Source organism: Sebastes umbrosus, chromosome 18 (genome assembly GCF_015220745.1).
Source record: "Sebastes umbrosus isolate fSebUmb1 chromosome 18, fSebUmb1.pri, whole genome shotgun sequence".
NCBI lineage: Eukaryota > Metazoa > Chordata > Actinopteri > Perciformes > Sebastidae > Sebastes > Sebastes umbrosus.
The window spans coordinates 9,556,932-9,584,452 of NC_051286.1; the positions used below are offsets into that span (position 1 = coordinate 9,556,932).

The following is a 27,521-nucleotide window of genomic DNA, read 5'->3' on the forward strand; positions in this document are numbered from 1 at the left end:
GAAAGTTCAACCTTATTCTAAATAAATAAATCTTCCTCCTCTTTTTCTCAAAAAAAAAAATATTATATATATATATATATATATATATATATATATATATATATAGATATACAATTGATATTTAATTCAAACTGAGTTTTAAAATCATTTTCATGTCAATAAATTACATTTATAGTGTTTTTTTAAATTGGACTTTATATAGTCATTCTGTTATTATTTTTATTATAAGTAGTAGTAGTAGTATCCAGTATAGTAGTATGATCCAGAAAGCTCACTCTATTTTATTCATTAATTTATTTACCTACACATTGTTAGTCTGTGTGCCCCCTAGTGGCTATTGGGAGGCATTGCAGTGTCATCAGACCACACACACACACACACACACACACACATATACACTAAAACCAAAATAGTTCAACACTGCAAAACTGTGCAAAGTGTGAGTCTGTATTTCAATATTCAACATTTGTGCATCATTGTTTATTTGTTTATTTTCTGTGTGCTTGTTTCCCAGGACTCAGTGATGGCGGCCCGCTCTCCGGCTGCAGCCTCCAGAGTCAGTCACCTTTTGACTTCTGCAGTCCCCCTACTCCAAGTCAGACGCAGAACCAGGGACAGGGAGACCCCTTCCAGACCCCCAAAGACAGCAGCCTCTTCTCAGAGGCAGAAATTATCAACCCATTCAGTTCAAGCACTGGTATGTGTAGAAAACATAATGCACACACCTGAACGATCACTGTTATTCATAGAAAATGACTGTGGGAACCGTGTCTGGTCGTAACTCAACACTAAATCTTCTGTAGCAGTAAAGCATTGTTGAGCTGACCTCTATAGGTTAAAGTTTCAGTGCTTCTACGTACATAAATGACCACACTCAACATCACCATTGGGTGTGGTCAGACTGTATTCTGTTACATGTATGACCTCACATGTGATGTAGCTTTGCAGTATACTGTAGAAGAGAGCAGCACAATGCTACATCATTGAAACAAGGTGAACAGTTGCTGTTTAAATATAAGTCTTTGCATATTGTTTTAATATGATTTAATTATAATTGTTGAATCTGTTTATTTTAAGTCCAAATTCAGTCAATCAATCAAACTTTATTTGTATAGCACCTTTCATACAAGTTAGTGCAGTTCAAAGTTCTTCACAGATGACTGACAAGCCAAAAGTAGGACAGAACAAGCGTGGACCGTGAAAACAACAGAAAAGACAAAAACAATTTGATAATTTGAGACCAATGCACACGAGACAGTAAAATGACAAGAATGTAAATAAATTAAATTAAAAGCTATAATAATAGTACTAGTAGTAAAACACTGTGAAGTAAAAACTAGATTAATCAAATAATACAACTTCAATACAATAAAATAAGTGATTAATATAATGATAATAAAATATAATAAAATTATATAACTTAAATACAATAAAATAAGTCATTAAAAAAATAGAATAAAATTATATCACTTAAATACAATAAAATAAGTCATTAAAAAAATATTAAAATAGAATGAAATTATACAGCTTAAATACAATAAAATACGTGAATAAAATAAGAACCATTGTTAATCAAAGGCCTGGGTGAATAGATAGATTTTAAAATTGTGTTAATAGATTTTTTCTGTGGTGTTAATTGTGTATTTTTTCCCTTTTTAAATCTGTCTCAGGCCTATCCAAGATGGATGTGGGAGACTCCCAGTTTCAGCCTCTGGCTCTGTCAGACACCTTGTCCTTTGATGGTCTTGGAACGCCTTTACAAGGTCCCTTGGCATCACCACAAGAGTAAGCATTACTGTACTCTCACAACCCAATCTATTGTAATTTTTTTCTACTCTGCAGTTGTGGGAGAAATATGCTTTAAAAAGTTGATTCAACCCACTGATATTGATGCTAATGTACAATGTTTCTGTGTGTGAGCAGGCAGTGTGTGCCCTGTACGCTGGATGAAGTGCTGGGCCCTCCGACCACGCCCGAGGGCCGGAACGATGAGAAAGCTCTGTTAGAGCAGCTCGTCTCCTTCCTCAGTGGGACTGATGAGAGTGAACTGGCTGAGCTGGATAAGGCCCTGGGTATCGACAAACTGGTGCAGGTGAGTGTGTGTGCCTCTATCTGTGCTCAGCGTCTCCTCTCCTCATCCCTTTGTGTGTGTGCGAGTGTAGTGTAGTGTCCTCTCCGGCAGTGTAAATCACATTTAAATAGAAGCAACAAATTAAAAAAAATTCAGCATGTTGACGAGCTTAATGTAGCAAAAGGTTGTTTTATTTCTTGTTTTCAAATGTAATTTTCATTTATGATAAAGAAACAGATCATTAATATCTCTTTGTCGGCCTCTTCCCAGGGTGGCTGTTTTGACACTTTGCCCCAAAACTTCCCAACCCAGCAACCCACTGCCACGCCAGGTTCCATGGACCCTAAACTCCCCACCTACACTTCCCAATTTACACCAGCTCCACAAGCTCAGTTTCCTCCAGAGCTGGCCACGGTGGTTGGGCCACAGGGTCTGGGGTTCGGAGCCCCCCGAGGGGCATTCCCCGGCGGGACGACGGGCATCGGGCTGAGGCCAGGCATGATGCGACCGCAGGGGATCGGCACTCAGCTCAGGCTGCCGCCCAACCAGCTGCGCCTACAGCTGCAGCAGAGGCTGCAGGGACCACAGCAGGTGAGCACACAGAGGACGACAGATAACGCCTTTGCTGCTTACGATGCTTTTACAACACACTTTCAGGGTATACTAGTACTTTACAGTCACAAGCAAGTGTGCAGTGAGACATAGTTTGTCTTATTAGGTGTAATTTATCAACGTATCATCATACAACGGTTCGCATGAAATCTTACGAAAAGTTATTCCTCATTTTTTGTGCGTTTTCTTACAAAAGTCCAGCAATACGTGTCAATTTCCGCTCGTTACATGCATAGTCTCTTTTATATGAAGTTTATACTGGGAAATATGTTTACTGCAATTTTTATAATGAAAATCTGGAACGTGTATGCTTCATGTAACAAAAATACCTCCCTTTACTGTATTATCATCCTCGCCCTTCTCTCATCCTTCAACAATCTCTCTGACCTTATTTTTTCTCTATCTCCACCTCAGCTCCAGAACAGGATGGCGGGCATGACTCCGTTTCCTGGAGGAGCCCAGCATGTGAACATCGGGATTCGTCAGGGGGTTCAACAACCTCAGATGCCCTCACAGGTGAGTCACAGTGGCTCGGCTCACCCTGACCACCCACTGCTGTTTTTCTACAGAGCCGGAAAAGACTATCAAAATAATTTGTTTACATAGATTCAACCACTTTGCTGAATTAATACTTAAAGCTGCTTTAATCAATATTTTGCAGATATTTGCCTCTGGAGTCAACAGAGACTAAAAATAGAGCTAAGAGAGTGAATATTTATGACTCATCGGATGGCCAGAAACACGACTCCATATGGTCGCTAATGTTGCTCTGGATCCGCTTGATGTTGCAGCGACTTTTTGCTAATGTGAAAGATGAAAATATTTCAGTGTTGTGTTAACAGCTTGTTCTGCTGCCCCAAGTGGCCAAAAACAGTTAATGCATGTTCAGTTCAAAGGAGAAAGAAGCAATTAAATTTAAAGGCAGCAAATTAGCAACTGAGTTAAGAAATAGTTTTGGACTATTATTGCGATTTAATTTAAATTTTGTTAAGTAATATGCTTTTTTAAATTATAGGTAAATTTCAGATTGAACTGTTGTGCATTGTAGTTTTTTACCAGGAGCTCAATTCACTTATTAAAGCTACAGCTTGAAATGACAAAATTACATTTTTATATTACTTTCTTTTTACATCTTTCCTCTCTCTGTTTAGCACACAGAACGTGTGCTAAACTGGTCTTACATTGGCCTTCAGGTGTTTTACTAAACTTAGAAGTCTAAATATGGCTTTCTGAAAGCCGCAGGTTCTCTGTGTACGGGTGACCTCCTGAATAACGAGGTGTATTGTATTAACTTTGCTCTTTTCCATCCCATCTCTCAGCAGCCTCCGCTGAACGCCCAGATGCTGGCCCAGCGTCAGAGGGAACTCTACAGCATCCAGCACCGCCAGCGCCAGCTTTTCCAGCAGAAGGTCATAATGATGAGACAGAACATGGCGGGCGCTCCGACTGGAGCCGCCGGGCCCGTCGGAACCGCCAGGATCCCAAAAGGTCCCCCAACAACACCTCAACCGCAGCAACAGCAACAGCAGTTCAACTTCCCACCAGGGTACAACCAATTGACGGGAAAATCCCCTACCTCACCAAATCGCTTCAGCCCCATGAGCGGGGGCCCTTTGGACAACAAGCTGCCCGGCAGAGTTCCCCTGAATAGCCAGACGCTGATGGGAGCCGTGCAGGGCCAGTTCAGCACCACCGTCAACTCCTCACTGCCGCAGGGCCTGTTTCAGCAGTTCGGAGGGTCCGGTGAGTTCAAGCAAACATCCTCCACCACAGACCAGACTAAGAATCCACAACATGTTCCATTCAAATCAGTGTTTGTTTTGCTACCCTTTGTTGTAGATAATTATAATTCAACATTACAATATTAAAGGTATAAATGCAACAGTTGTCGGTTGCTGTTTGTAAACGCACAACTTTCAAAGTTGGGTCCTCCCCCACTTTTCAACAAGGGAGATCTATAGAGTGAATGAAGAGAGGGAGCGGCGTTAGTGAGAAATAAAACGTTATTGCTGAAGCCTAGAAACGTCCTGAAAACAGCAAAATAAGAGGAAAAGAAAATACAGGCAGAGGGCTGCAAGGTCTCTGCAGATATAGATACAACTACACACTTTTAGTGGGTCTATACATTGTTTGTTCCTGCATATTATACCTTTTAATAAACCCAGTATCCGGTTGTTGGTTAGCTCTCTCGGTTGGGGAAAATGCAAGTGGTGCATTTCATCTTTTCACTTTGTTGTGAATATAAGATGAATATATAAAAGTAAACATTTTAAGAAGTACTCCTGCGATAACCACTTACAGTAGCAGCAAAAATGGAGAGAAAGTATACTAAAAATAAACCCAAATTTAGATGTCACTTAATCCTACACACTGCGCCTTGAACTGACCTAACCTTTCTACTTTTCCTCTTTTCAAAGCTATCACCCAGCAAGACCCACCTTTCCCTCCTGAGATGAGCCCGACCAGCCCGTTGTTGTCCCCTCAAAACTCCACCTCCCAGAGTCCTCTGCTTCAGCAAGCCCCACCCCCTGGCTACCAGTCACCAGAAATGAAGAGCTGGCAACAGACGGGCATGGCCAGCAACAGGTTAGGAAGTGTACACAGTTGAAAGGCTGTTATGCAAAAGTTACACAGTGTTTATTTAATTTATATATTTAAATGATTTCCAAATGTCCTCAGTGTAATGTGTCTCCTCTCATTGTTTACTGCAGCCTGTTCAGTCAGTCAGGACAGGGTGCAGGGCAGGCTTTTGGCCAGCAGGGGGTTTACAACAACATGAGCATCACCGTCTCCATGGCCGGGGGCTCCGGTGGTGTCGGCTCATTACCTCCCATGGGGCAGCCGGTTGGCATGAGCAACAGTAACCTCAGCAACGTCGGCTCAGTGTGCAGCGACCAGCAGGTTAGTGACTTTTAGGCTCTTTGAGGATTTTTTTTTTGTCTTGATGGGTTGCTGTTTAGTGTTTTCCATCCATCCATCCTCCTAACACCTGACTTTGTGGTGCATTTCCCTGAAGTTGAAATGATGACACTGTGGTGGCTTCTTCTGTCTCTGTAGGTGCAGCAGGTTCAGGTGTTCGCGGACGTCCAGTGCACAGTGAACCTAGTTGGCAGTGACTCCTACCTGAACCAGGGCGCCATCGGAGCTACGGCGTCCCAGAAGGGCCCCGGCGGACCGCAGGTCTCCCAGAACAACCAGGCCCAGCAGAAGAGCCTCCTCCAGCAGCTGCTCACCGAGTGACGACCCCACAACCCCCTTCAAGCTCTCCTATACTCCCTCTACTTCTCACTTCTACGCCTCCTCCACGGAGGTCGGTGCACCAGACCCATTGCTGTCTCTGTCTCACCTGTTTGGATGGATGGATGGATGTTTGGACGACCACATGAGTAGGATCAGAGAGGTTTGGCTGGTCGGTGGCAGCCTAACCGCTTCTGTGCGGAGTGGATTCGGGGCTGGTTGTTTTACCGCCCCCGGTACTTTAAAAGAAAAGACTCAAGTCAGAAGGAGCAGCAGTGTATTTAAACCTGCCTGTCTAATCTGTCTGACAACCTGTCTGTCTGCCTCAGCCTATTAAAGGCAGTGTTGTCTTGCTGCTCATTCCTTGGTGACCTACTTCCTGCTTCCTGACCCAAGAAAACAACTGCGACATCATTGTAGATTTGCCAAGTTGTCGTCACTGTCAAATCAGGGCCGGCCTCCTTTTTATTTTTTTCTGATGGGACGGTTACTGTCAGGCCGTCGTCGCAGCAGCAGTGCATCTTGGGAGCATGAGTTGCAGCATACAGCTGAGCTCATCATTTTAAGTGTGGGGGTATCCCACACAGCAACACCTCTGGCTTTTTATTTGTTTGTTTTTGTTTTCCTCTACCTGTCTCTCAGCGATGTGGGAATGTTAAGGTTTCAGACCTCTGTGGCATTGTGGGATAGAAGCTCAGTATCAGCTGGTTCTGTGACTGTCTCTCTCTATCAGCTACAGTGCCTGGTGGAAGTTTGAGTTTTTCCCAAGCTCTGCTTCTTCTTCTACATATTATTCTATTAACGTCTTCTGTTTTATTATTATTTTTTTTTGGTTGAATTGTTTTTGTTTAATATCTTCTGCTCTCACCGTCATCATCATCATCTTCATGATCATCAGAACAAGCTTTGACAACAGCCAGGATGGATTGATGGATGGATGGATGGATGGATGGGAGACAGATGGGATGCTGCTCATTTTGGAACTTACGTGTCTTTCTCCCCCCGGGAGGAGGTTTTATTTTTATTTTTTTCAAAGTATAAAAAAGAGACTGTTATGATTATTTAACTGTCTGTCCGTCACATTTTACCCCTCACCTCAGCAGCTGTGAATACAGAGCCCTGTCGGGTTCTCTCTCTCTCTCTCTCTCTTACTCTCTCTCTCTTTCTCTCTGTATATCTTTCATGCTATCTCTCGGCCTATCAGTGTTGTTTGCCATGCGCACCATGCAGGCGGGTAGTATTGTACAGTACAGAAGGACAAAGACTTGGGGATGAGCTCACTCTTCTCTTGTAACTGCTTTTTAAAAAGAAAAAAAAGTGTAATTACTCAGAACAGCAAAGACTTATGTATAATGTGATTCGATCCAGGTTCTTATTTTTATTTCTAAATCCTAAGCTCACGGGAGATTATTTTTGGCATCATGATATTGTAATGTTGCAGCGGAGGAGGAAGTTATTCCATCTTCTGAAATGTGAAAATTTTAAAGCAATTGATTATAAAAACATAGCTAGAATCTACGCTCCCTTCGGCGTCCCATTCAGCCACACTATTTTCCGAAGGAAAATGCTTTGCTTTCTCTCGTGGTAACCAGGGAGCTAGTTAGCCATCTTCTCTTGCTTTCTCCTCTTTTTTTATTCTTATGTATGTACAATACTTTCAAGAAAACGTTTCAGACAGTACATGTGTTTGTAACCATTGTATAAAAGAAAAAGCATAATAATACCTTAAACCGTGTTCTTTGCTGTGATGACGTGACCCGGTCTGGTGATGCTAACGGTACTGAACCGCATCGACGTTCGTCCGCGTAGTCACAGCAAACAAAAACGACGCGCTTTTTGGATATTGTTCCTATATAATGACATTTAAAGTAGAGGCTTTAGTAATAGAAGTTCCTAACAAATATGTGATGGATAATTCATTTTAAAAAGCTGTCATGAAATTGAATCAAAACAGGATGGGTTGAGTCGCCAAAAAACGTTTTATTTTACTCCTGCAAACCTGTTTTATCAGTGTTCTTTTGTTTTGTTTTGTTTTGTTTTGGGATTCAACCCTCCTCTCCCTCCACCTTCCCTGATGAAGACTTCACTCCACTGGCTTAACACACACACACAGTTTTCTGTTGACTACTGTTGCTCAGTCAGACACTGTCTCTCTCAGCAATAACAGACCTCTGTTGACAAAAAATGATGATGTGCTACTTACACGTTACCTGGAAGTTAGAAAAAGGAAAAAACCCTGCCGAGTAAATACACGACTAAATTAATGCACATATGATCTGGAAGTCAGGCGTAACACACTCTGCCCAAAAGTGCAGGATGCTATAAGGACTGAAGTCACACATCAGGAATAATTAAATTAGGGAACACCCAGTGATTTGTAACTACCACAACGGTTTTCTTCTGTCAAATCTGCCACGTCTCTACTCCAGCACAACATCAGACGTTCCCTGATTGAACTACTCCTGCGTGAATCCTTGTTTCTCTTTTTTTAATCTTCCTTGTGTCGAGACAGTAGTGGAATCTGTGGAGAGTTTTTTGTTTTTTTGTTTTGCACACAGCGCAGACCTCACATTCAGATATTAGGATTCATCACCCCTTCTGTAAATGCAACTACCTAACTCATCACTCACATTAGGTCAACAACATAACGCTACTTCAGTGGAATAGGGCTTTCCTGTGTACTGTTTTTATTTTTTTACAGAGATACTTCACCGTATGCAACCGATATAGAGGGATAGTATGCAAGGTCAACATTCCACCCACCGACTCCTCCGATGTTGTATGATGTGAGAACCACTTTGTGCTCAGCCGAAACGCTCTGTGTGTGTTTACGTGCAGATCCGCGCACCGTGTATAGCCAAACAGAGGCTCAGGAGCAGTCGCCATCTTTCTTAATGTAACAAGTCCTAAATGCAGGAAACTCAAAACATATTCTGATTTACCGAGACTTTCTGAGATGGGTTTTTATTTTTTTCTATTTTTCTGTGTGTATATTTATTAGAAACCATCAGTAGGGCACCTTTTTATTACCTCATTATTGGTTTATCAGACAGGAGTTGTGTCTGATAATCTTTCCTTTTGACCATGTTTTCACACTGTGAGCAGCTTGTTTGATCAGAACAAATCATGTACACTTATGTCTGCTTTGTTGCATCATTTTCAACAACGCTAACTCCCAAGCACTTCTTAAGTTAAAAGTAAACAAAGAGAGAATCATGTATTCAAGGGTTTAGGGCTGCAAATAACGATTTACATTAACGATCAATCTGTTGAATCTTTTTTGGACTAATCGATGAACTGTTTAGTCTGCAAAATGTCTGAAAAAAAGAATAGTATATCACGGTTTCCCCAGAGCCCAAAGTGACGTCTTCGCACTCTTTGTTTTGTTTGTCCCAGAAGTCCAAAACCAAAAGATATTTAAATAAAATTGTATAAAACACATTTTCAAAGGGACCCCTTTGAAAATGGCCATGACAGTTTTTCCTTGCCAAAATCTAGCATAAATTTGGAGCGTCATTTAAGCTCCATCGCGAAAAGCTAGTATGACTTAGGTTTTCTGCTACGACGTTAATACCTTTGAAAGCCCTATTCAAAACAAAAATCTGTAGAGACTGTGAGGCTTTTGATTGCCTGCACTTAGATTTAGGTCCATTTTGCACTTACAAGGCAGCACTGTTGGATAAAGAAAGATAAAGCCCGTCAGTCAGGGAACGAGGAAGCTCAGAAATTTTCAGTTGATGACGAGCTTCTTCAGTAACCAAACCTCATCCATGTTGAAAGTTTCCTGATTAGGTTTCTCACAGTGTGAATTCGCCGGTCAGATGCTCCTGCGCCACGGTTTGCCCGATGTAAAATACTCAGAAGAGACCGAAGCTGCACAAAGTGGAAGAATGTATTTTTCTTTTAGAAGGATTCTGCCAGTTTCAGCCTCCTCTTGTTTATCTGCTCTGACGATTTCACACATACAGTATTGATAACCCTCCCTCCCTCCCCTTCCTCCCTTCTTCCCCTTCCTCCCTTCTTCCTTTCACTTTTCTGCGTGGAATAGGCATTCCTATGGAAACGGTTTCCTCTACAAGCCTGTTAACTGCAGAAACAACTGTCAGCTTATCAAAACATGCCAAATACAACCAATGTAATCTTTTTTTTATTATTATGGAACAGCCATTCTATGGAAAAGTTCCTCCTTCCTCACTACAATTAACAGGTACAAGGTTATTTTATAACATTGGTTTCAAGATGTTAACATAATGTATATAACAGAGAAATGTGAATATGTATTTGTTCAGAATCAACAAAAAAGTAGTGCTCCGAGTTTGTGGTAAAAAAAAAACAACAAAACAAACAAAAAAAAGAAAACTACTCGCCTCCGTCATGTTTTGATTTTATGTTTTGATTTTCTACTTTTTTATTTTTCTGATGATGTATGTATGTATATGACTATCAGTGAGTGCGTATGTATGTGTGTAAGTGATTAATACTGTATATCTGGTGTTCTCTAAGATGGAAAAGTGGAAGATGTCCTGGTTTGATTCTTTTCTTCTTTTTACTCTTTAGACCCTGCACAGTACCTGTGGGTGTTTCAGATAACTATGCCAGAGAATGGTTTAGCGACTGCTGAATGTGATTTTACTGAGAGAGAAGCAGTAGTGTGGACTGGCTTTTTGTACGGGTTAATTTAAAAAAAAAAAAAGGCCATATTATTTAATTTTCTCTGTTGTCAAAAGTTTAAGCAGATCTGGGAGAGTGGAGCCTTGGTTTTATGGAGAAGCATTGCCTGGTTGTTGTTATATATGAGTGGGCTTTTTTATTTTCTAACTGACTGACTGATGTAGCCTTTTTTGCATTTGTCAATAGTAAATGACCAAAGCTTCAAGATGTTTGATGGATATCATATGCAAACCTCATCATCACTGGACAAGACATAATGTAGCGGCCCCTTTTTTTTCGTTAATTTGGATCCCTCACACAGCGACATTCTGCTGCTGTGTGTTTCGCATGCTCGTCTTTCCTCGCTCGTTACTTTCTAGACACGATCTGTCCTTTTTTAAAGTGGCCTGAAGTCACTTTGGAGGCGTCTCCACTTTGCCAATGAGGTCTTTTTTGTGCCTGAAGTGCTATCACTCGTTTACAGGAAGTCAAGAAAACATTGCAACCGATAGCTATGCACCTTACTGAAACAAGCATTTCCTAACTTGGGTATGTAGAATTAACACTGGAGCAAAATCATTAATTTCATAGGCAGAGTATTTATAGTTACTTCACACAAAACGATAAAAAGCCCCTTCAGTTAGTCTAGTGAGTTTAGTTGATATCTGATGACCTCTCTCAGCTTTTAATCTCATTCTTGGAAAAAGATTATTGTTTTTTTTTTCCATTAACTGAATACTTTATACCAAACTTAAGGTGCCTCGTGTATATATTTTCTGCAGTAAAGATTGCTCCTTTGCTGTTTAACAATAATAACCTTGTTAACCAGGGTTTTTTTAAACCTTTTTTCACCTTTATAAAAAATATAAAAAAAAGTTTACTGTATTTTAAATGACTTTTTTACACACATAGATTAATCAAATTATTCCAGGAATTTGCAAATACAATCTAATTTTGCACTTTATATCAGATTTACTTGGAGTGAAAAGGCCATCAGAAACTGTCTCAATCAGATGAGTATTGTATTTGGAGATAGAATAAGTCCCCTGAATGTACCAAGATAATTAATGAATAGCTCAGGTTCTTCATGAAGAACTTGACTGTAGTGGATACCCATTATCCAAACGACGACTAAAAATTGTACACACCTTCTACCTTCTTCGTAATGTCTCTCTGTCTCTTTCTGTCTTTATCTGTCTACACCAACCGATCCTCAGTATAAATACTATGCCAATCTTCTTCAGGTGACGCCCCCTCTCCTCCTCTTCCTCTCTGCGCTGTCTGCTGACACCTGGCGAACTGTTAAAAAAAACCTCCAGCTTAAACTCTCAGAACATTCCTGCTCACGACACAGTTTCAGCAACCGTCAACACTTAGCTCTGTAGCTGCCGCTGCCGCCGCCGTCGCCGCTCGGCATTCACTTTCACGCAGCTTTGAACGTGTTTTTCCCTTAAACCAAGGTGGACACTCGCTTCTATTCGTAAAAGTCTGGTTGTGTGATACTTAACTTCTGCTATCTAGCAACAATTGTGCACTGACATAAAATGACAACACACCAGCTGTGTTGTTTGTCTTCTCTGTTTTGCTTGTCTTGTCACTACTTCTGTGCTACCTAATGTGGAATATGTTGTGATGTGCTGATGATACCAGGACTGGTGTAGGATCGGGCCGATGGCTCGTGCAGGATGGGGTCGGGCCAATGCCTGGTGTAGGATCGGGTTGGGCCGATGCCTGGTGCAGGATTGGGCCGATGACTAGTGCAGTATCGGGCCCGATGACTAGTGCAGGATCGGGTTGGGCCGATGACTAGTGCAGGATCGGGTTGGGCCGATGCCTTTTGCAGTATCGTGTTGGGCTGATGCCTGGTGCAAGATTGCGATGGGCCGATACCTGTTCCAGGATTGGGTCGGACCTATGCCTGGTGCAGGATAGGGTGGGGCCGATGCTTGGTCCAGGATTGGGTCGGGCCGATGCCCGGTGCACGATCGTTTTGGGCCGATGCTGATTTGGCTGATGTAGGTAATCATGTTTGGTGTCATGGAAATTCCTAGCAAAAAAAAAAAGAAATTTGAGGCATGAAATATATTCCATGAATGAAAGGAGGATACAGTTTTAATCAGCTTTTGTCTTTTTTTTTCTGAAGCGTAGTCAAAAATATGAAGCATTCTCGCTCGTCATTGGTCCAAACTTGGTATTTGTGCACCGCTGAGACTCTCCATAGTCCTTTTAAATCTCCCACTCATTCCTAATGCAGGTGTTCAAATCCAATCTCTCCTCTATGTGAACAGCATCAGTAAAGTATTGTTAAGTGCTGCCGTATTGGGACTGAGGTTGGATATGGTTCAGAGACTTTACAAGAAGGCTTGTTAAATAACTCACCACTTTGTGTTGTGTTTTTGGGGGGCGGTGATGCTTTCTCTGGAGAATTTGAGAAAAAAATGACCAAGGTTCCACTTTCTCCCTTGTACAAATTAATATAAATAAATATATATATAAATATATATTATACATTTTACTCATTTTTGTCCAGTTTTGTATATTACACTCATGTAAAGTTTGTTTTTAAAAGAGGCATCGGAGCAGCTATTACAAGACAATATGAGTGACAATGTTCATCTGGGAGAATTTTATGCATGTTATATTTTCTCTTTTTCTCTCTCTCTCTGTCTCTTTTAATACCCCCCAACCCCCTCTGTTCAGGTGTGTAACGTGAATATAAAGAAATCTACCTTTTCTTTGGAATGTTGTAGACAATCAGTCTCAGGCCGGGTCCAGTCCCTGCAGGGAGTGAGAGCCCTGTAGGCTGATAGACAAACAAAAAAACTCTTTTTGTTTGACAATTAAGAAACTCTTTTTATTTGCATCTACTGGAAGTCTAAATTTGGAGGTTTGTTCATTCATATGATCGTGGCTGCTCAAGTTTACACACACACACACACACACACATAAACACAAACACACACTTCTCTACTACACTCAAAACACAAACACCTCGTGCATTTGATCCCTCTGCTTTTTATTTTTTTTTCCAAGGTGAGGATGCCAACCTTGAGGAAATGATGCTTTGACTAACAAATCTATAACATCTATGAATGTGGGAATGCAACACATTGCAATAAAAGCACCATTTGAAATGCAGCATGTTGTCCCTGTATGTTCTTTTATTACCTTGAAGAAGGTTTTGTTGACAGTTTGCAGATGATGGTGTTGTTTATTTTGGACTTAGCTTGAGTCACTGAATCACCCATTAAATGCAAAGACTGGGTTACAGAGGGGAAAACATAAAATCTTAGTCCAGATAATTATCCAAACACTTTGGGCATTACTTAATCCTGAGGATTTAATTACAATATAGAAAGACGGAACAAGTCAAGTAAGAAATCGTGACACATTTTTGAGTGCTGTAATGATAATAATTCTCTATATGAGCTAAAACACATTGGCTGCGTTAGAAATGTACTGTGAACTGTGGTGACAGCACACAAAAATAATTATGATATAAAATTACGAAGAAAAACAATATACGACTAAAATTGCAATATATTAACTAATTATGTGCAGAAAAATGAACTTCCATGGCCTCAACAAACACGCCAGTATGTTTGACTAAAGCATGTAAAGAATTATATAGAATTTTGACACAAAGCTTAAAATATTAATATATTTATTTTGCATTTTTAAACTCTTAAAATTTACAGTAATATTTATAAAGATCTGAAACAAGACTGGAATTGTAAAATGTGTTGGTTTGATAATTGCTGACAATAAATGACACACAATACAAAATATTTCACAAAAAAAAAAAAGGTACAAAAACTCATCATTGAATCAAATATGTATTATTGCATTGCGTTGCGTTGTCAGAGTGAAATGCCTTGTTTGTTTCCACTAAAGACAAACACTAGTGGACAAGTTTCTGATTGAAGTTTCATCATTCTCATCACATATTTATAAGTTCATTCAGAGTAATTTGAACATTTTTGCATCAGAATTAGACACATATTTAGCAGCTTAATTGCCAGACGAGAATGTAAAACAAACAAAAACAACACTTGAAATCAGTCTCTACATTGCTGTCTGGCAAACGATCTTGTTTTCGTCTTTTTGAATGGCTTCATTGCTGTTATTCAGGTAGGTCCCCTCCTCAACGGGCAGTGTGGGGTTCTTGTGTTCGTGGTATTCCACTATGGGGTAAGTGATGACGGTCAGCACCAGAACGGCCATCAGGATGTACAGTTTATACTCCACGCATATGAAGGTGCTGTAGGCGAAGGCGATAACGAAACCGAGTGACTCCCACATACGGTAGTTGGCAAATGCTGCCTCTTTGTCCCGCGGGAAGAGGATGCCGTAAAGAGCTGCGGGACAGAAAGCAGAAGAAGATTTTCGATTTTCCTTTACAAGGTGTGAGGCTAGAGGGGAAGCTTTTTGAGTGACTCAAATGAAAAGGGTTGAACCTCTGGGGAGAATGAACATACACAGTTACATTTCAAGACTCATGGGAGTTTCTTACCGTTGGTCTGAGTTTGCCAGATAGCGTCCGACAAACCCCACAGAGCAGGAAACACAAAGAAGACAGGCATGTCGTCAGGATGAGGCCTCCAGTACAAGAGAGCTATGATACAGGCAAAGTTGGCCAGTGCAGCTGAAAATGGACAGACAAACGTCAGAAGTTCACTCACATCAGGTTTTTCATAAAGTACTAGGAGTGTAAGAAAATATCAATACACAAGATTATCGCGATATTATGTTTTGTGATACTGTAATGATTAGGGCTGGGACAATATTATCTCCCGATTCAATACTATCATGATACTTGGGTGCCAATTCAATATGTATTGCGATTTAAAAGTATTGTGATTCGATATTATGATGTTTTTAACACTAGACTAGGAACTAGGAACTAGGAACTGTGATAAATGCGAATGCAAAGCCTACTGTTCTGATTGCATAAAAAAATAAACTTTTATTCAGATATTATGGTGGCATCGTCATATATGCGCAAAATTAACATTCGCAACATTCGACATAGTGAATGCTTCATTAGGCAAAATCGTATATAGATATAAAAGAGATTTTACCCAAGAAGAAGAGTGCGGCTCTCCCGGTGTACCGAGCGAGTCTCCCAAAGAGGAAGGAGCAAAGAGAATTAGTGGCTCCAAAGCACATCATCACATAGCCGACGAAATGGATCCCCAAAGCACACGTCACATAGTTCTGCAAGGAAACACAACATGGATTTACAAAGCTAGTTATTTATATATTAATATGTCACATGTTTAAATCAAATCTCACATATATCCAGTTAGTACATTTTAGAAAAAGTGGTTCCAGATATTTTAGTTGGCCAAAAGGAGACTAAATATTGGACACAAACACCTGTTAGGGAGTTCTTCTGCTCCCTAGTGGTTAACAATCGAAGACTAATAGAGCTTCATGGCCAAGAAATCTATAAAAACTGACCATTTCATGAGCTGCAGACACTCATATTTTAGTACAATATCCTAAAATATGTCAACAGCTCCTATTTCTTTGCTTTCACAGTTATCTGTGTACATGCCATCCATGTTGCCTGCCATCCATTCATGATGTCTCGGTCACAGGTTACCATCTCTCCTTTTTGATTGGTTGCCAAACTTGAAGTGGGCAGGTCTTACTTAATATGAGCCTATCAGAGGCTAGGAAGTTGGCGTAATTCAGATAATAGCATGACTCTTTGGTAGCTTATTTAAAGGGGAACTTCGCCAATTTTACACATCAAAGTCTGTATACAGATCTTTAGGGAGTACGGCTGTATATGCCTCAAGTGATGTCACTTGAGTCGACGTTGGTTGGGGTGGAAGAATGCAAGTTTGAAAGTAAAATGAAAAAATCTGGGGGTTGTGGAGTTGGTAAGTAGTGAGTTTACCAGACCTCTGTATCCCGCTCCTTATCGAGGCTACATTAGCACACCAATCTCTGACCACACTGTCAGTGGTCGAGTTGCATTGTGGGTAATGTAGGTGCTTTCCTTGACAATGAAAAGTTAAAATATGAGACAACATAGTTACTAATCCACGCGTGGAGTCAACCTCCTCACCTTGGTGTACTCCCCAGAGAGGAAGCTCTGTTCGAAGCCGCTGTACATGGTGAGAGGGATGAGGGTCACCAGCCTCCAGTCCTTCAGCAGTCTGAACGTGGCCAGGAAGGTGTGCCAGAACGGCTCCGGGTTCCCACGAAACTGAGTGGACTGCTCCCGGTCAATGTTGTCCAGAAACACCGCCACGATGAGCATGGCAAGCACACCCACACCTGCCACACAACAACAGGGCAGACGACACCGACTGCATTAATATAGCATCAAACGACTACTTGTAATGTGCAGAGAATGAAGTCACTCTCACTCTGTGTGTGTGTTGTAATCAAAGCTCGTCTGTGCTTTGTTTACGTAGCCAGGCCGGCCAGTGCGTGCCTTTTAGTGCTTGTTAGTGCATGTGAGTGTGCCCCACTGGCCATATAGATGATAGCGCCGCCCCGATCCATGTCATCGTTGTGGAAGCGTAACACCCACCCACCCTCCGGTTCCCCCTCAGATAGATATCGTTAGCTCTGTCAGCACTGTTGCCGTTGTTTGCAATGTTAGCTGCTACAGCTGCTGTCACCATGTCGAGAGCCTCTGTATTTCAAATTTAGCACCTTTACAGGGACTGTTTGTGACTTTTTAAACGTATAAATATACGGGGTTGGGACACATGTGCGCTCGCATATGCGCGCTCGCGTGTGGCAGGATCCACTTCTCCTCTGCCTGCTTGCCTTCACTCAGACGCACTGCGCGCGTTCTCGCGTACTCGCTCCACCTCTAGACGTGAACGCGCGCTCACTCCACACTGCAGAAGAGTTAGTTTAGCTCTGAGAATATCTAGTGAATGTACAGTGGACATTTGTGCAGAAATAACTGCTGCAGCTCCTCCAGACCAACAGAGGTTTTCCGTGTCTTGTGAAGTGACGGGGCTCCTAGGAGAGAAATGTTGTCGTCTCGATACCGACCGGGTGCCGGTGTCTCCCCTGTTCCCTCCGGCTGCGGTTGGAGACGATAACGTTACTCGCTGCGGAGCCTCAGCCTTTGTTGCTGCCTGTATATTTAGGGGACTTTATAGGAAACCCTACACTGTTATGGAAGAACACCCTCGTTCAGTCTTTTATTATGATGCCAAAGTAAACGCTTGCGTTACCGATGTAACATCCGACGAGTGTCCACACCAGTTTCTGAGCAGGTCTGATGGTCGTGCCGTTGATGCTCATATCGAGGTTGCACTCAGCCGCTCCACAAGACTTCAGCTGCTCATCTGGGATGAAAGCTGTCGGAATAAAAACAAACAAGGCATTTCACTTAAATATATACTCTTTACCAATAACATAAAGAAAGAAAGGAGCTGTTGCCAAATAAAAACAGTTTATATTAATGGTGGAAATGCTTTTGCTCTTATCTAATGCTCTTTTAGGACGAAAGATTCCCACCAAAAAGACAAAATTCAAACATATTCAGGCCCTTTTAAAGGATGATGAGCATCCATATAATATGGTGGTAAACAAAACTTTAATATACTTAAAAATGAAAATATTAATATTTCAAGTGATCATTTTGTATAGATTCCCATCAAGTATCTAATTCAATGAACATTGTATTGTAAACGTTGTTGTCGGATGTGTTTCTTTGTTACAAGAGGCACATTTTAAAGAGAAAACACACTGATAATACATAAGACATCTCATGTAGAAACTGCGGAGTCAAAGGCCTGTTTTGAACATTTCCTACCTCCATATACTGTCATCATTTAAGATAATAAAACAAACGCATTTCCATCTAAACATCGTGCTTCATACTAGTACGGAAATAAAAATGTAATAAAAAGCAGAGTCGTCTTCCTCTTCCAAGAAATGTCCCTCAACCAGTGCCCGTCACTGATAAGCTAAGGAGAGCATTAACACCAATAAAATATGATATACTGCACACACCCTCTCTTATTCTCTTTTCAATTGAACCCATAATAAAAACCCTGTAAGCCAGTTAGACCTTGCCCACTGATGGGTTTGTGTAGCAGTTATCAGGTACACACAGGATGCAGGTACATTTACTCAAGTACTGTACTCAAGGTTATACCATGGTCTGGGTGAATACTTGATTCTGATTGGTTGCAGGGTGTCCACTAATTCCTGATAATGGACACCTGCTATGTAGTTCCAGTGAAACTGTAACCATATTCAGTTTACTGTCATAGAGGAGTAAAGAAACCACAAAATATTCACATTTGAGAAGCTAGTAGTTGCAGCTCTACATAACTTATTGTTGGTATTAAAGTGTTTGTTTATTTTCTCGCATTCATCACTAACATCTCCTCTATGTGATTCAGTTCCAGCGGACTTCCTACCTATGTCGGTGTCTTGTCCAAAGATGAGCGACGACATGAGGTTTCCCCACACGGCGGACGACTGGAAGATGAAAAAGAAGATGCCAAAGTACTGGTTGATGACATCAGATCCTCTCTTGCCATCCCTGGCAGCCTGCACGTTCCCGGAGATGGTCAGGTAGGTGCACTTAGCCGACCACAGGGGGGAGCCACCCAAACCGAGGATCACTGAGGTGGGGATGAGGGTGTACCTGTGTGAGGGAGCAAAAGGGAATGAATCCTTTTATTAACACCAGAATAAAAGGAACAGCAGACTGATCTTGCAGTAGTTCTAGTAATAGTGGTGATATAAGAAGTTGCTGTTGCAGCATTTGAACAGTAGTTGTACAAACGATTTATTGATTTTCAGGTACTCATGAACAGTTTGGATAAGCGATTTCAATCATTTTGGTCATTTATCGTGTAAAAATGGGAAAGATTTGCTATTTTCATCTCCTCAGATGTGAGGATTCATGTCTTTTCTCTGTATTATACAAACTTCAACTGAATGTAAAACTGTAACTTGTAATGTAAATTAGACCCTGTAACTGTACTTTTTAACCAAATTCAGACAAGATTTTAGTCTTTTTGACCTACAAATCACCAAATCAATGCTCACTAAATTGGTAGTATCAGTGATAGGAGCAGGTTTGTGATGGGCAGTTTTGATACTCTGCTTTTCAAAGCGTGTTTGTGTTTGTGCCCCATAGTTTAAATACTGTTTAGCAGGCTTTTTGAAATACTTTGCCAGTCAACACACGTCATTTAGTATCTAATTGAGACGTCTACAAAGGGTTTTACACTGGTGGGATGCAGCTGAGTTCAGGAGTATGTATCACACCAAGTTACATTTAAGATAGGCAAGTATTGTACTTTTTACTCCACTACATTTGTCTGACAGCTTTAGTTACTTTTCAGATTACAATTTACAAACTGTCTTCGAAGAGGAAACTTACTAAGAAAGCAGAAACATAATAAAATAATGAGCGATAACTAATCTAACAGCGTGAAGATTTCATTGATTGACTGATTGATTACCATCCAGGGTAGAGGTTTCCAAAGGAGTAGGAGACGTAGCAGGCCATGCCCGCAACGATGGTCCATTTACAACCCAGATTTTTGATCATGATGGGAGGCAGGAACATGGAGGAGATGATGATGGAGGCGTAGATGACGCTCAGAGACGCCACACCCATCCCCTGCTCTGCATTCAGACTGCTCTGCACACACACACACACACACAAGGACGGGAGTCTTCATTAGGGGACAACAGACCTCATGCAACAACAGTTTCTTATTCTTATCCTAAACCTCTTCGACTTTTGTCTTGTTCCTACGACTGCTTTTTGCATGAGGACCAATGTTAGTGAAGGGAAGGTCAGTTCAGTTCATGATGACACAAATCCTTCCATCCATTCATGATTGGAAGGAAAGTAGCATCAATCTGAAGCGTAGACATTCATTCAAATTCATTGATATTGCAGTTGGATGTTTAACAACCAAAACTGTTTACAAATTTAAGAAGTTAACGGATTTAAGACATTTTAACGAGCTAAATAGACAGATACTTTACTCATCCCGAGGAAGATTTAGGCACCCAGTATTATACGACACTTATAATATGAGTATGTGCTAATGGAGGTAAATGTAAGGGGAATAAAAAGTAATTAAATGGTAAATTCAGTGCAAGAATAATGATTACTATTGATAATATGAAATACAAATTGACGATAAATATATGAACAAATACAAATGCAGATTGTGCATAATGCTAACGTAACTGGAACTAGTAGTCATTTTAAACAAAGATGTAAAAACATCATGTGATGGACTTTTCACATTAACAACTCTAACAGCAATTTAACAATAATTAATAACTCTGTAAATCATGCACAAAAGGCATTATTATTTTTTGTTTGTATTGTTTTTATTTTTATTACTTGTACTTTAAATCTTAATTTAATAAAAAATACAGGGCATTTAAGGGTTAAAACAAATGTTCTAATATAATGAAATTATCGGCAAAAAGGGAAACTAACATTGAAACTATTACAAAACACATTATTTTGCATTTTAAGTGTACATTAAAAAGCTGTTATGCTTTCCTATAATTATGAAATTAAGTATGATATAATGTTAATCGGTCAAATGTCAGTTAATGGAATGAACAAGTACATTTAACAAGTTTATTGTTGATACGCAAATTAGTCTACGCATGAATAACATGTTAGTAACGCTGTAAATGGTGCACAAAAGCTATTTTAGGAAATTCCCTTAACAAGATTACTCACCATGAATAAATGCCTTGATACTAACTCTACTTTTTTAAGGCATTTTAATGAAAAATTCATTTTATTTTACGGGATAAACCTAATAAATGTTCTGATATAATGAAATTAAATGGAGATAGGAACTTCCAAAACCCATCATTTCTCATTTTAAGGGTGTATTAAAAAAAAAAAAAGGCTCTTGGTCTTTTTTTCAAATTCCCTTAACTAGTTGACCCTTCATTACGGATGTCACGATACCAGAAATCTAGTAGTCGATACCAATACCAGGGAATTTCCACGATTTTCGATACCAAATTCGATACCACAGTAAAAAAACAAACAATAAATCCCATGTAATGTGTACAAGTGTCTATATATATCCTCAGATTGCAAGCAGTAGTTTAAATTCACTGACATGGTGACATTTCACTGGGTAAAGGCTACCAGAGGTGGGACCAAGTCATTGTTTTGCAAGTCACAAGTAAGTCTCAAGTCTGTGCACTCAAGTCCCAACTCAGGTCTCGAGTCCTAAACAAGCCATATGCGTCATTTTAACAGCAGAGTAACTGGATCTAACTGGTGCTCAGTAACATAACGTTAGTTCGTCATCGGTTTTCTCCTGAAACTTTATTGGATGCTGTTGGATTGGTTCAAACAAAGTGGATCTGGGGAGTTAAGTGTAAGATAATCAAATGCAAGTCCCAAGAACATTCACAGGAAATAGAGAGTCCAGAGTTCAATAAAAGAAAAACACACTCCTTTTCAGATGTTTAGCAATAAGTAACAAAAGATTTGTTTGTTCAGTTCAGTTCAGTTTTTTCCCTCAGGAGTGAATCCTCTTCTCGAACAAATCAATAAAAGATCTCTGATCAGTTTGTTCAGTTCAGATCAGTTTTTGTTTTTCCCACACGAGTGAATCCTCTGACCCATGAATGAATCCCTTAAAGTCCCCATGTTACTAACTAACAATACATCATAACTCCTCTCTATATAATAAATAATAAACTCTTCCACTTACCTGTAAACTCTGCAGGCCTCCGTAAGCCGTGAACAGAGACAGAAACCCCACAGAGACCACCAACACATTCTTGAAGTTACGGCTGATCATGGCTGCCTCTCAAAAACAAACAAACAAAAACCTCCACAGACCCTTTAAAAAATAAAAACAGTAAACTTTAAGGTTTATTTCAGGTTTAATACAGCAGCTGCACAGAATCTCAGAAGTCAGAGGCAACTCTCTCTGCTGAAAATGATTGTGACTGTGATAAACTTAAATGCTGGGAATAGTTGAGAACAAAGTCCAGCCCTCACAAACACACACATACATACACACACAAATACACACCCACTTTTTTGCAGAGTGGCCCAGAGGATCCCTTATCATCGTTGGTTCTCTGAATTACCTCCCACATGTCAATTTTTTTTACGCAATTAGCTCATATATGAGGCTGCACACCTCCCTTCTTTGAATCATTAAATTTGTTTTGACCGTAAACACTGTAAAAGTCCTGCATTGAAATATTAATAAAAAAAACTTCATCAAAAGTACTCAATAGATGAAAAAAATGACCTACTATACTGTTAGATTTTTACTATTGATGCAAAAATGTGTAAGTTGCATTATACCGAGATGTTTAATTTGCAGCTCCCATAATTTCCCATAATTCCTGCTGATGTGTAGCTGTAAATTAATCTGAAAAAACTATATAATTTAATTAATTAATTACATTTTTCTGCAGCCGGGAGGCGCGTTCATGTGTTTCAGGCGGGAAGAAATGATTTGTTACAATAGGTCAGCGTGTCACAGGAGTCACATGATCTGTTTCCTGATTGGCTGCGGGTCCTCTCCGGCCGACCTTTGCCTCAAAAAGTTCAACTTTTCAAAACTTTAGTTCGCTGCAGAAACAAACGACTTCAGCTCGCTTTTCGAACGCAGCTTTTCATAGACATTGCATGGCAGCTCGTCACAGGCCGCATTTCGACACAGCCTTAGTCATGATTTTAGTTGTTTCTTCATGGAAATCTATGCAAATCACGAACTCTTTATAAGATAAGCACAACTAATTCAACACAAATAACTGTCTCAGAACTATACCCGTATTTTTCCTTTAATTTGAACAAAAATATTTATATCTTTCCAGGAGATTACTGGGAAATAACGGGTCCTGTGAAATATAGCGTTATTGCTTCTTTTATCTGCAATGCTGTTGCTTAGTTTAATATATAGCAATAATTATCATTATTCTCATCATATGTTTTGCTGGAAAAATCTTGATAAAATAACTACAGCAGTCACATAAATGTAGTGAAGTCAAAAGTACAACATTTCTCTCTGAATTGTAGTGGAAGTGACATGAAATTTAAGTAAAGTACAAGTACCTCAAATTTGTACTTAAAGGGGACATATTATAAAAAGTGAGATTTTCATGTTTTTTTATTATAAAGCAGGCTTAAGTCCTATATAGATACTGTGAAAGTATCGAAATGCTCAATCCACAGGGAAATACACACAGCCTGTATTCTGAAATTCTGCATTTGAAACAAGCTGTCAGGATTTCTATCCATTTGTGATGTCACAAATATACAATATTTAGACCCTTTACGCAGTTTTTAAACATAAACATGCTAAATGTGTCCCAGTTTATTCCTGGTTGCAGTGTATGTGAATGTCATCAACTGACAGGAAGTACACATGGACCCAAGCTGTTGCCTAGCAACGCAATCCTGTCGCAATTCCGTCGCAATTCCGTCGAAATGCACTAAAACGGAGCGTTTCAGACAGAGGGTGAATACAGGCATATTCAGGCCGACAGTATGAGGAAAATAAAGTTCTTTTTTCAACATTACAGCATGTAAACATATTCTAGTAAAAACACAAAATACAAGTACGAACCTGAAAATGAGCATAATATGGGACCTTTAAGTAAAATAAATGTACTTCCTCCGTCATATATACATTACAGTTATGGTCCATGCATATTGGGGCGGTGGCACACAGAGCAAAGGTTTACTGCATGTCATTTCTGATCCTTTTCTTTACGACGACTCCACCTCGTCGTTGTTTTACAACATGATAGCTTGTTGTTGTTTGACAAAAATATGACAAAAACACTGCAGTCCACTCTGTGTTATCTCAGCTGCTCTCACAGTGAAACAAAGTGGCTTCAGACTGGTGGGTCGGTGTTTTATTATGTTTCTATCAGATCAGCTGCAAATCCAAATGACTTCATTGCTGCAGCTTTCAGTTAAGTGCTGCTTTAAAGGTGTTTTAAATCCTGAAAAAGTAAGGAGTAATGTGTATATAAGGACCATGTGATTGGGTTGAATGGATAGTCGTCTGTCACAGATTAGCAAATTAGGTTATAAGAGATTAGGAAATTAGGTTATGAAAAAACTAATTGCTTCAATCAATTATCTGAAATTGTCCATATCAGCACAGAGAAGTCATATAGTTCCAGGTCTAAAGGCAGAAGAGTAAAATTTACTGACCTGAGTGTCCAAACCATGCAATAAATACAGGTTTAATAAAAAAGTAAAAGGCAAAACATGTTTTAAAAGTCTAATGACCTGTTAGATTATCTAAGAGAGGGTAAACATCTGGTCCACTTCTGAAACCTCAATTATTATCTGAATAAAGTTTAAAATGTATTCACCACTACCACCACCACTATTACTACAGTTTTTCATTACTAATAATGATGACAATTAATAGTAATTAAAATGAAACAATATAATACCAAAAGTGCAATACTAGAGACAAAACTGTTATAAAACTGAAGTTCTGAGCATCACTGATGTAAAAGCGTTGTACACAGTAGATATTTTACTTGAGTAAAAGTAACAATACTAAATTGTAAAGATACTATGTTACAAGTAATTTACAAAATAAGTAAACGTAATCATGCAGACTGGCCCAATCAGAGGGATTTCTCTCACTGACAGACGCCACCGCTGATTCACCATGCTGAATCAGCCAAAAAGCCTCAGACATGGGCAGACTAGAGCCGATGGTGCGGGACACACCGCACAAACTAGGCCGACAGACGCTCAACGACAGCCCCAAACTGTCCAACGATCGACCGTCAGCTTGGTGTGTCAGGACGTTATGACAGCTGGCTTTCCATTCTGCCTTCAAGTGTGGCTGTTTGGATCAGGGCTGAGGAGGTAGAGCGTGTCGTCCACTACTCGAGAGATCGCCGGTTCGATCCAGTCCCGTTGGGCAAGATACTGACGCCCAAATTGCTCCCGAAGGCTGTGCCATCATTGTGTGAATGAGTATTTCGATTAAATCCTGATGGGCAGGTTGGCATCTTGCATGCCAGACTGCCCATCAGTGTATGAATGTGTGTGTGAATGGGTGAATGCAAGACAAGAAAAGCGATATAGAAAAGTCCATTTACCATATAAACACTGATTTCCAACACGGTGGAACATCACAACACAATACAAACTATTTCTTTTCGAGCATAACCCAACCCTAAGTTTATCTAATGATCAACCCTGTAAAAAGGAGTAGAGGAGGAAGGAAATTTGTTGAGTACACTCGGCCTCCTGATACTGAGATACCGAGTGATGACACACTTGGATCATATCAGTTCACCAGTTTAAAGTGGAAGTTGGACTGTGTGTCTGATGCTCCTTGTACCTCCTGCTGCTCTTAACAGCCAATGACACTGTAGGAATGTGGCGAGTGTCAAGTTTATGGCTGGTCGTGCAGTACAGGGAAATCCGAGTACACACTGTCACAATGTTTTCTGTACATGTTTTTTTCATATTGTGCTCCATAGTTGCTATATCTTGAGAAGCCTTAAGACCAGTTTGTCAAATTATGTTTGAGCTGTGAGTTTTAAATACCAGTTGTTGTAAATTCTTTCATTGTCAAATGGCAGCCTCTGCCATGGACAGGATAACCTCATCAAATCATTCCCCTGCCTGCTGGCCAATTACACACAGGTGGCCTCAATCCACTGAGGCCATTCATTCCCCTCCCCCTGATTGCCAACTGCAGTCAGGTGTGTTGCTTCAAAGACTATATAAGGCCCACAGCAGAACCAGCAGGCTCTCTGCTGCATCATCCAACCCTCTGGCCATGCGTCCCTGCGAATGTAAGCCTGTTCTTTGACCTATGTTAATTTGCAACCCCTTGTTTTCAAGCCAGTTATTGACCACAGCTTGTAATTGTTCATTTGTTATTTAGTATTTAATTTATATTACTAATTTGATTTATGTATTCTTTTGCACTGCAGAAACCATGGTTTGGATGCCAATAAACCCCCTTAAACTGATTTCGTCGTCCGCTCTCTTTGATTTGAGAATCTTAGGCGGTTGGCCCTGCCGGAACCCAAGAAAGTTTTATTACCAGTGAACTACTAAAATGTCAGTAACATGGTGTCAGACATTGAGTAATCCAAGATAGCAGCTCAATAATTTATGAAGAGCACTTGGCTGTCATCGAGAGTCATAATCCGCAATTATCTTAAAATGATAGTAGCTATGACGATGATGTGTGTCACTCTGACAACATCTTGACTATCGTATATAGAAGGGATTATGGAAAATAAATGAGATTTGCCTTCCTATCCACTGAATAGATCTTATGTGGTTTTAAACTGATGGTCAGTGTGATAGCAACGTTGATATCAGGTATTTATGTTTTATAGACTTCTTATGGATTTCTCCACCCTGTTGTTAAGACACAGTTAGGTGTGGCCGCTCCATTTGTTTTATCAATTTTCTGATATATTCAGCTGATGTCATCCTCTTCTTTAAGATGTCCTCTGATACGACACGATGCAGTCGGATTGATTAGAAGTCGTTTTCTGTGTTCTGTGTAATGCTCTTTCACCTAAAGAGAGCTGTAATGCAACACAAATGCATGAAATGAAACCTTTTACTCCACTACATTTGTCTGACAGCTTTAGTTATTTTTCAGAGTACATTTTTTCATCCCTTTTTAATTTCCTAATCTTAAATTAAACAGTAAACCGTAAGTGATAATCGAGGAGTTTTTGTGGTCTGTCGTCCAAGTTCAAGCCACATTTATGACTTACAATCAGTAGATGTTGATGTTTTTTTATCCTTCCTGATTATTTCTAATCTGCTGCTTTAAGTAAGTTTATCAGTTTACACTTTGCAAAGGAGGAAGTGTTGTTTTAATTATCCACCCATGCCAATTTGTGTTTGCAAATCCCTCTGTTGTAGAGATATCAGACAGTCTATGGGAATGCTCTCAGTTCACAGAGTAAATAAGGATTA

The 27,521-nt window shown here is 40.1% G+C and overlaps 2 protein-coding genes across 3 annotated transcripts in view; one reads left to right on the forward strand and one right to left on the reverse strand.

Moving 5' to 3' along the window:
- The window catches only part of ncoa1 (nuclear receptor coactivator 1), a 58,232-nt gene extending 44,986 nt beyond the window's left edge, over positions 1-13,246 (forward strand). For both annotated transcript variants that reach the window (XM_037750202.1, XM_037750203.1), the window contains 9 exons: positions 515-697; positions 1,671-1,785; positions 1,924-2,092; positions 2,342-2,662; positions 3,098-3,199; positions 4,003-4,426; positions 5,101-5,269; positions 5,395-5,584; positions 5,741-13,246. In XM_037750202.1, coding sequence (XP_037606130.1) covers positions 515-697; positions 1,671-1,785; positions 1,924-2,092; positions 2,342-2,662; positions 3,098-3,199; positions 4,003-4,426; positions 5,101-5,269; positions 5,395-5,584; positions 5,741-5,923 — 1,856 coding nt within the window. In that variant the 3' untranslated portion in view covers positions 5,924-13,246. The remainder of the gene's footprint in view (positions 1-514; positions 698-1,670; positions 1,786-1,923; positions 2,093-2,341; positions 2,663-3,097; positions 3,200-4,002; positions 4,427-5,100; positions 5,270-5,394; positions 5,585-5,740) is intronic.
- Positions 13,247-13,545: 299 nt separating this feature from the next.
- unc93a (unc-93 homolog A) lies at positions 13,546-22,374 on the reverse strand. The gene is made up of 8 exons (XM_037750204.1): positions 22,285-22,374; positions 20,035-20,216; positions 18,979-19,208; positions 17,782-17,907; positions 16,650-16,861; positions 15,652-15,787; positions 15,084-15,215; positions 13,546-14,928 (listed from the first exon to the last, which is right to left on the reverse strand). The coding sequence occupies exons 1-8, from the start codon at positions 22,372-22,374 to the stop codon at positions 14,636-14,638; spliced, it is 1,401 nt and encodes a 466-aa protein (XP_037606132.1). The 3' UTR covers positions 13,546-14,635.
- Between the last annotated feature and the right edge of the window lie 5,147 nt (positions 22,375-27,521).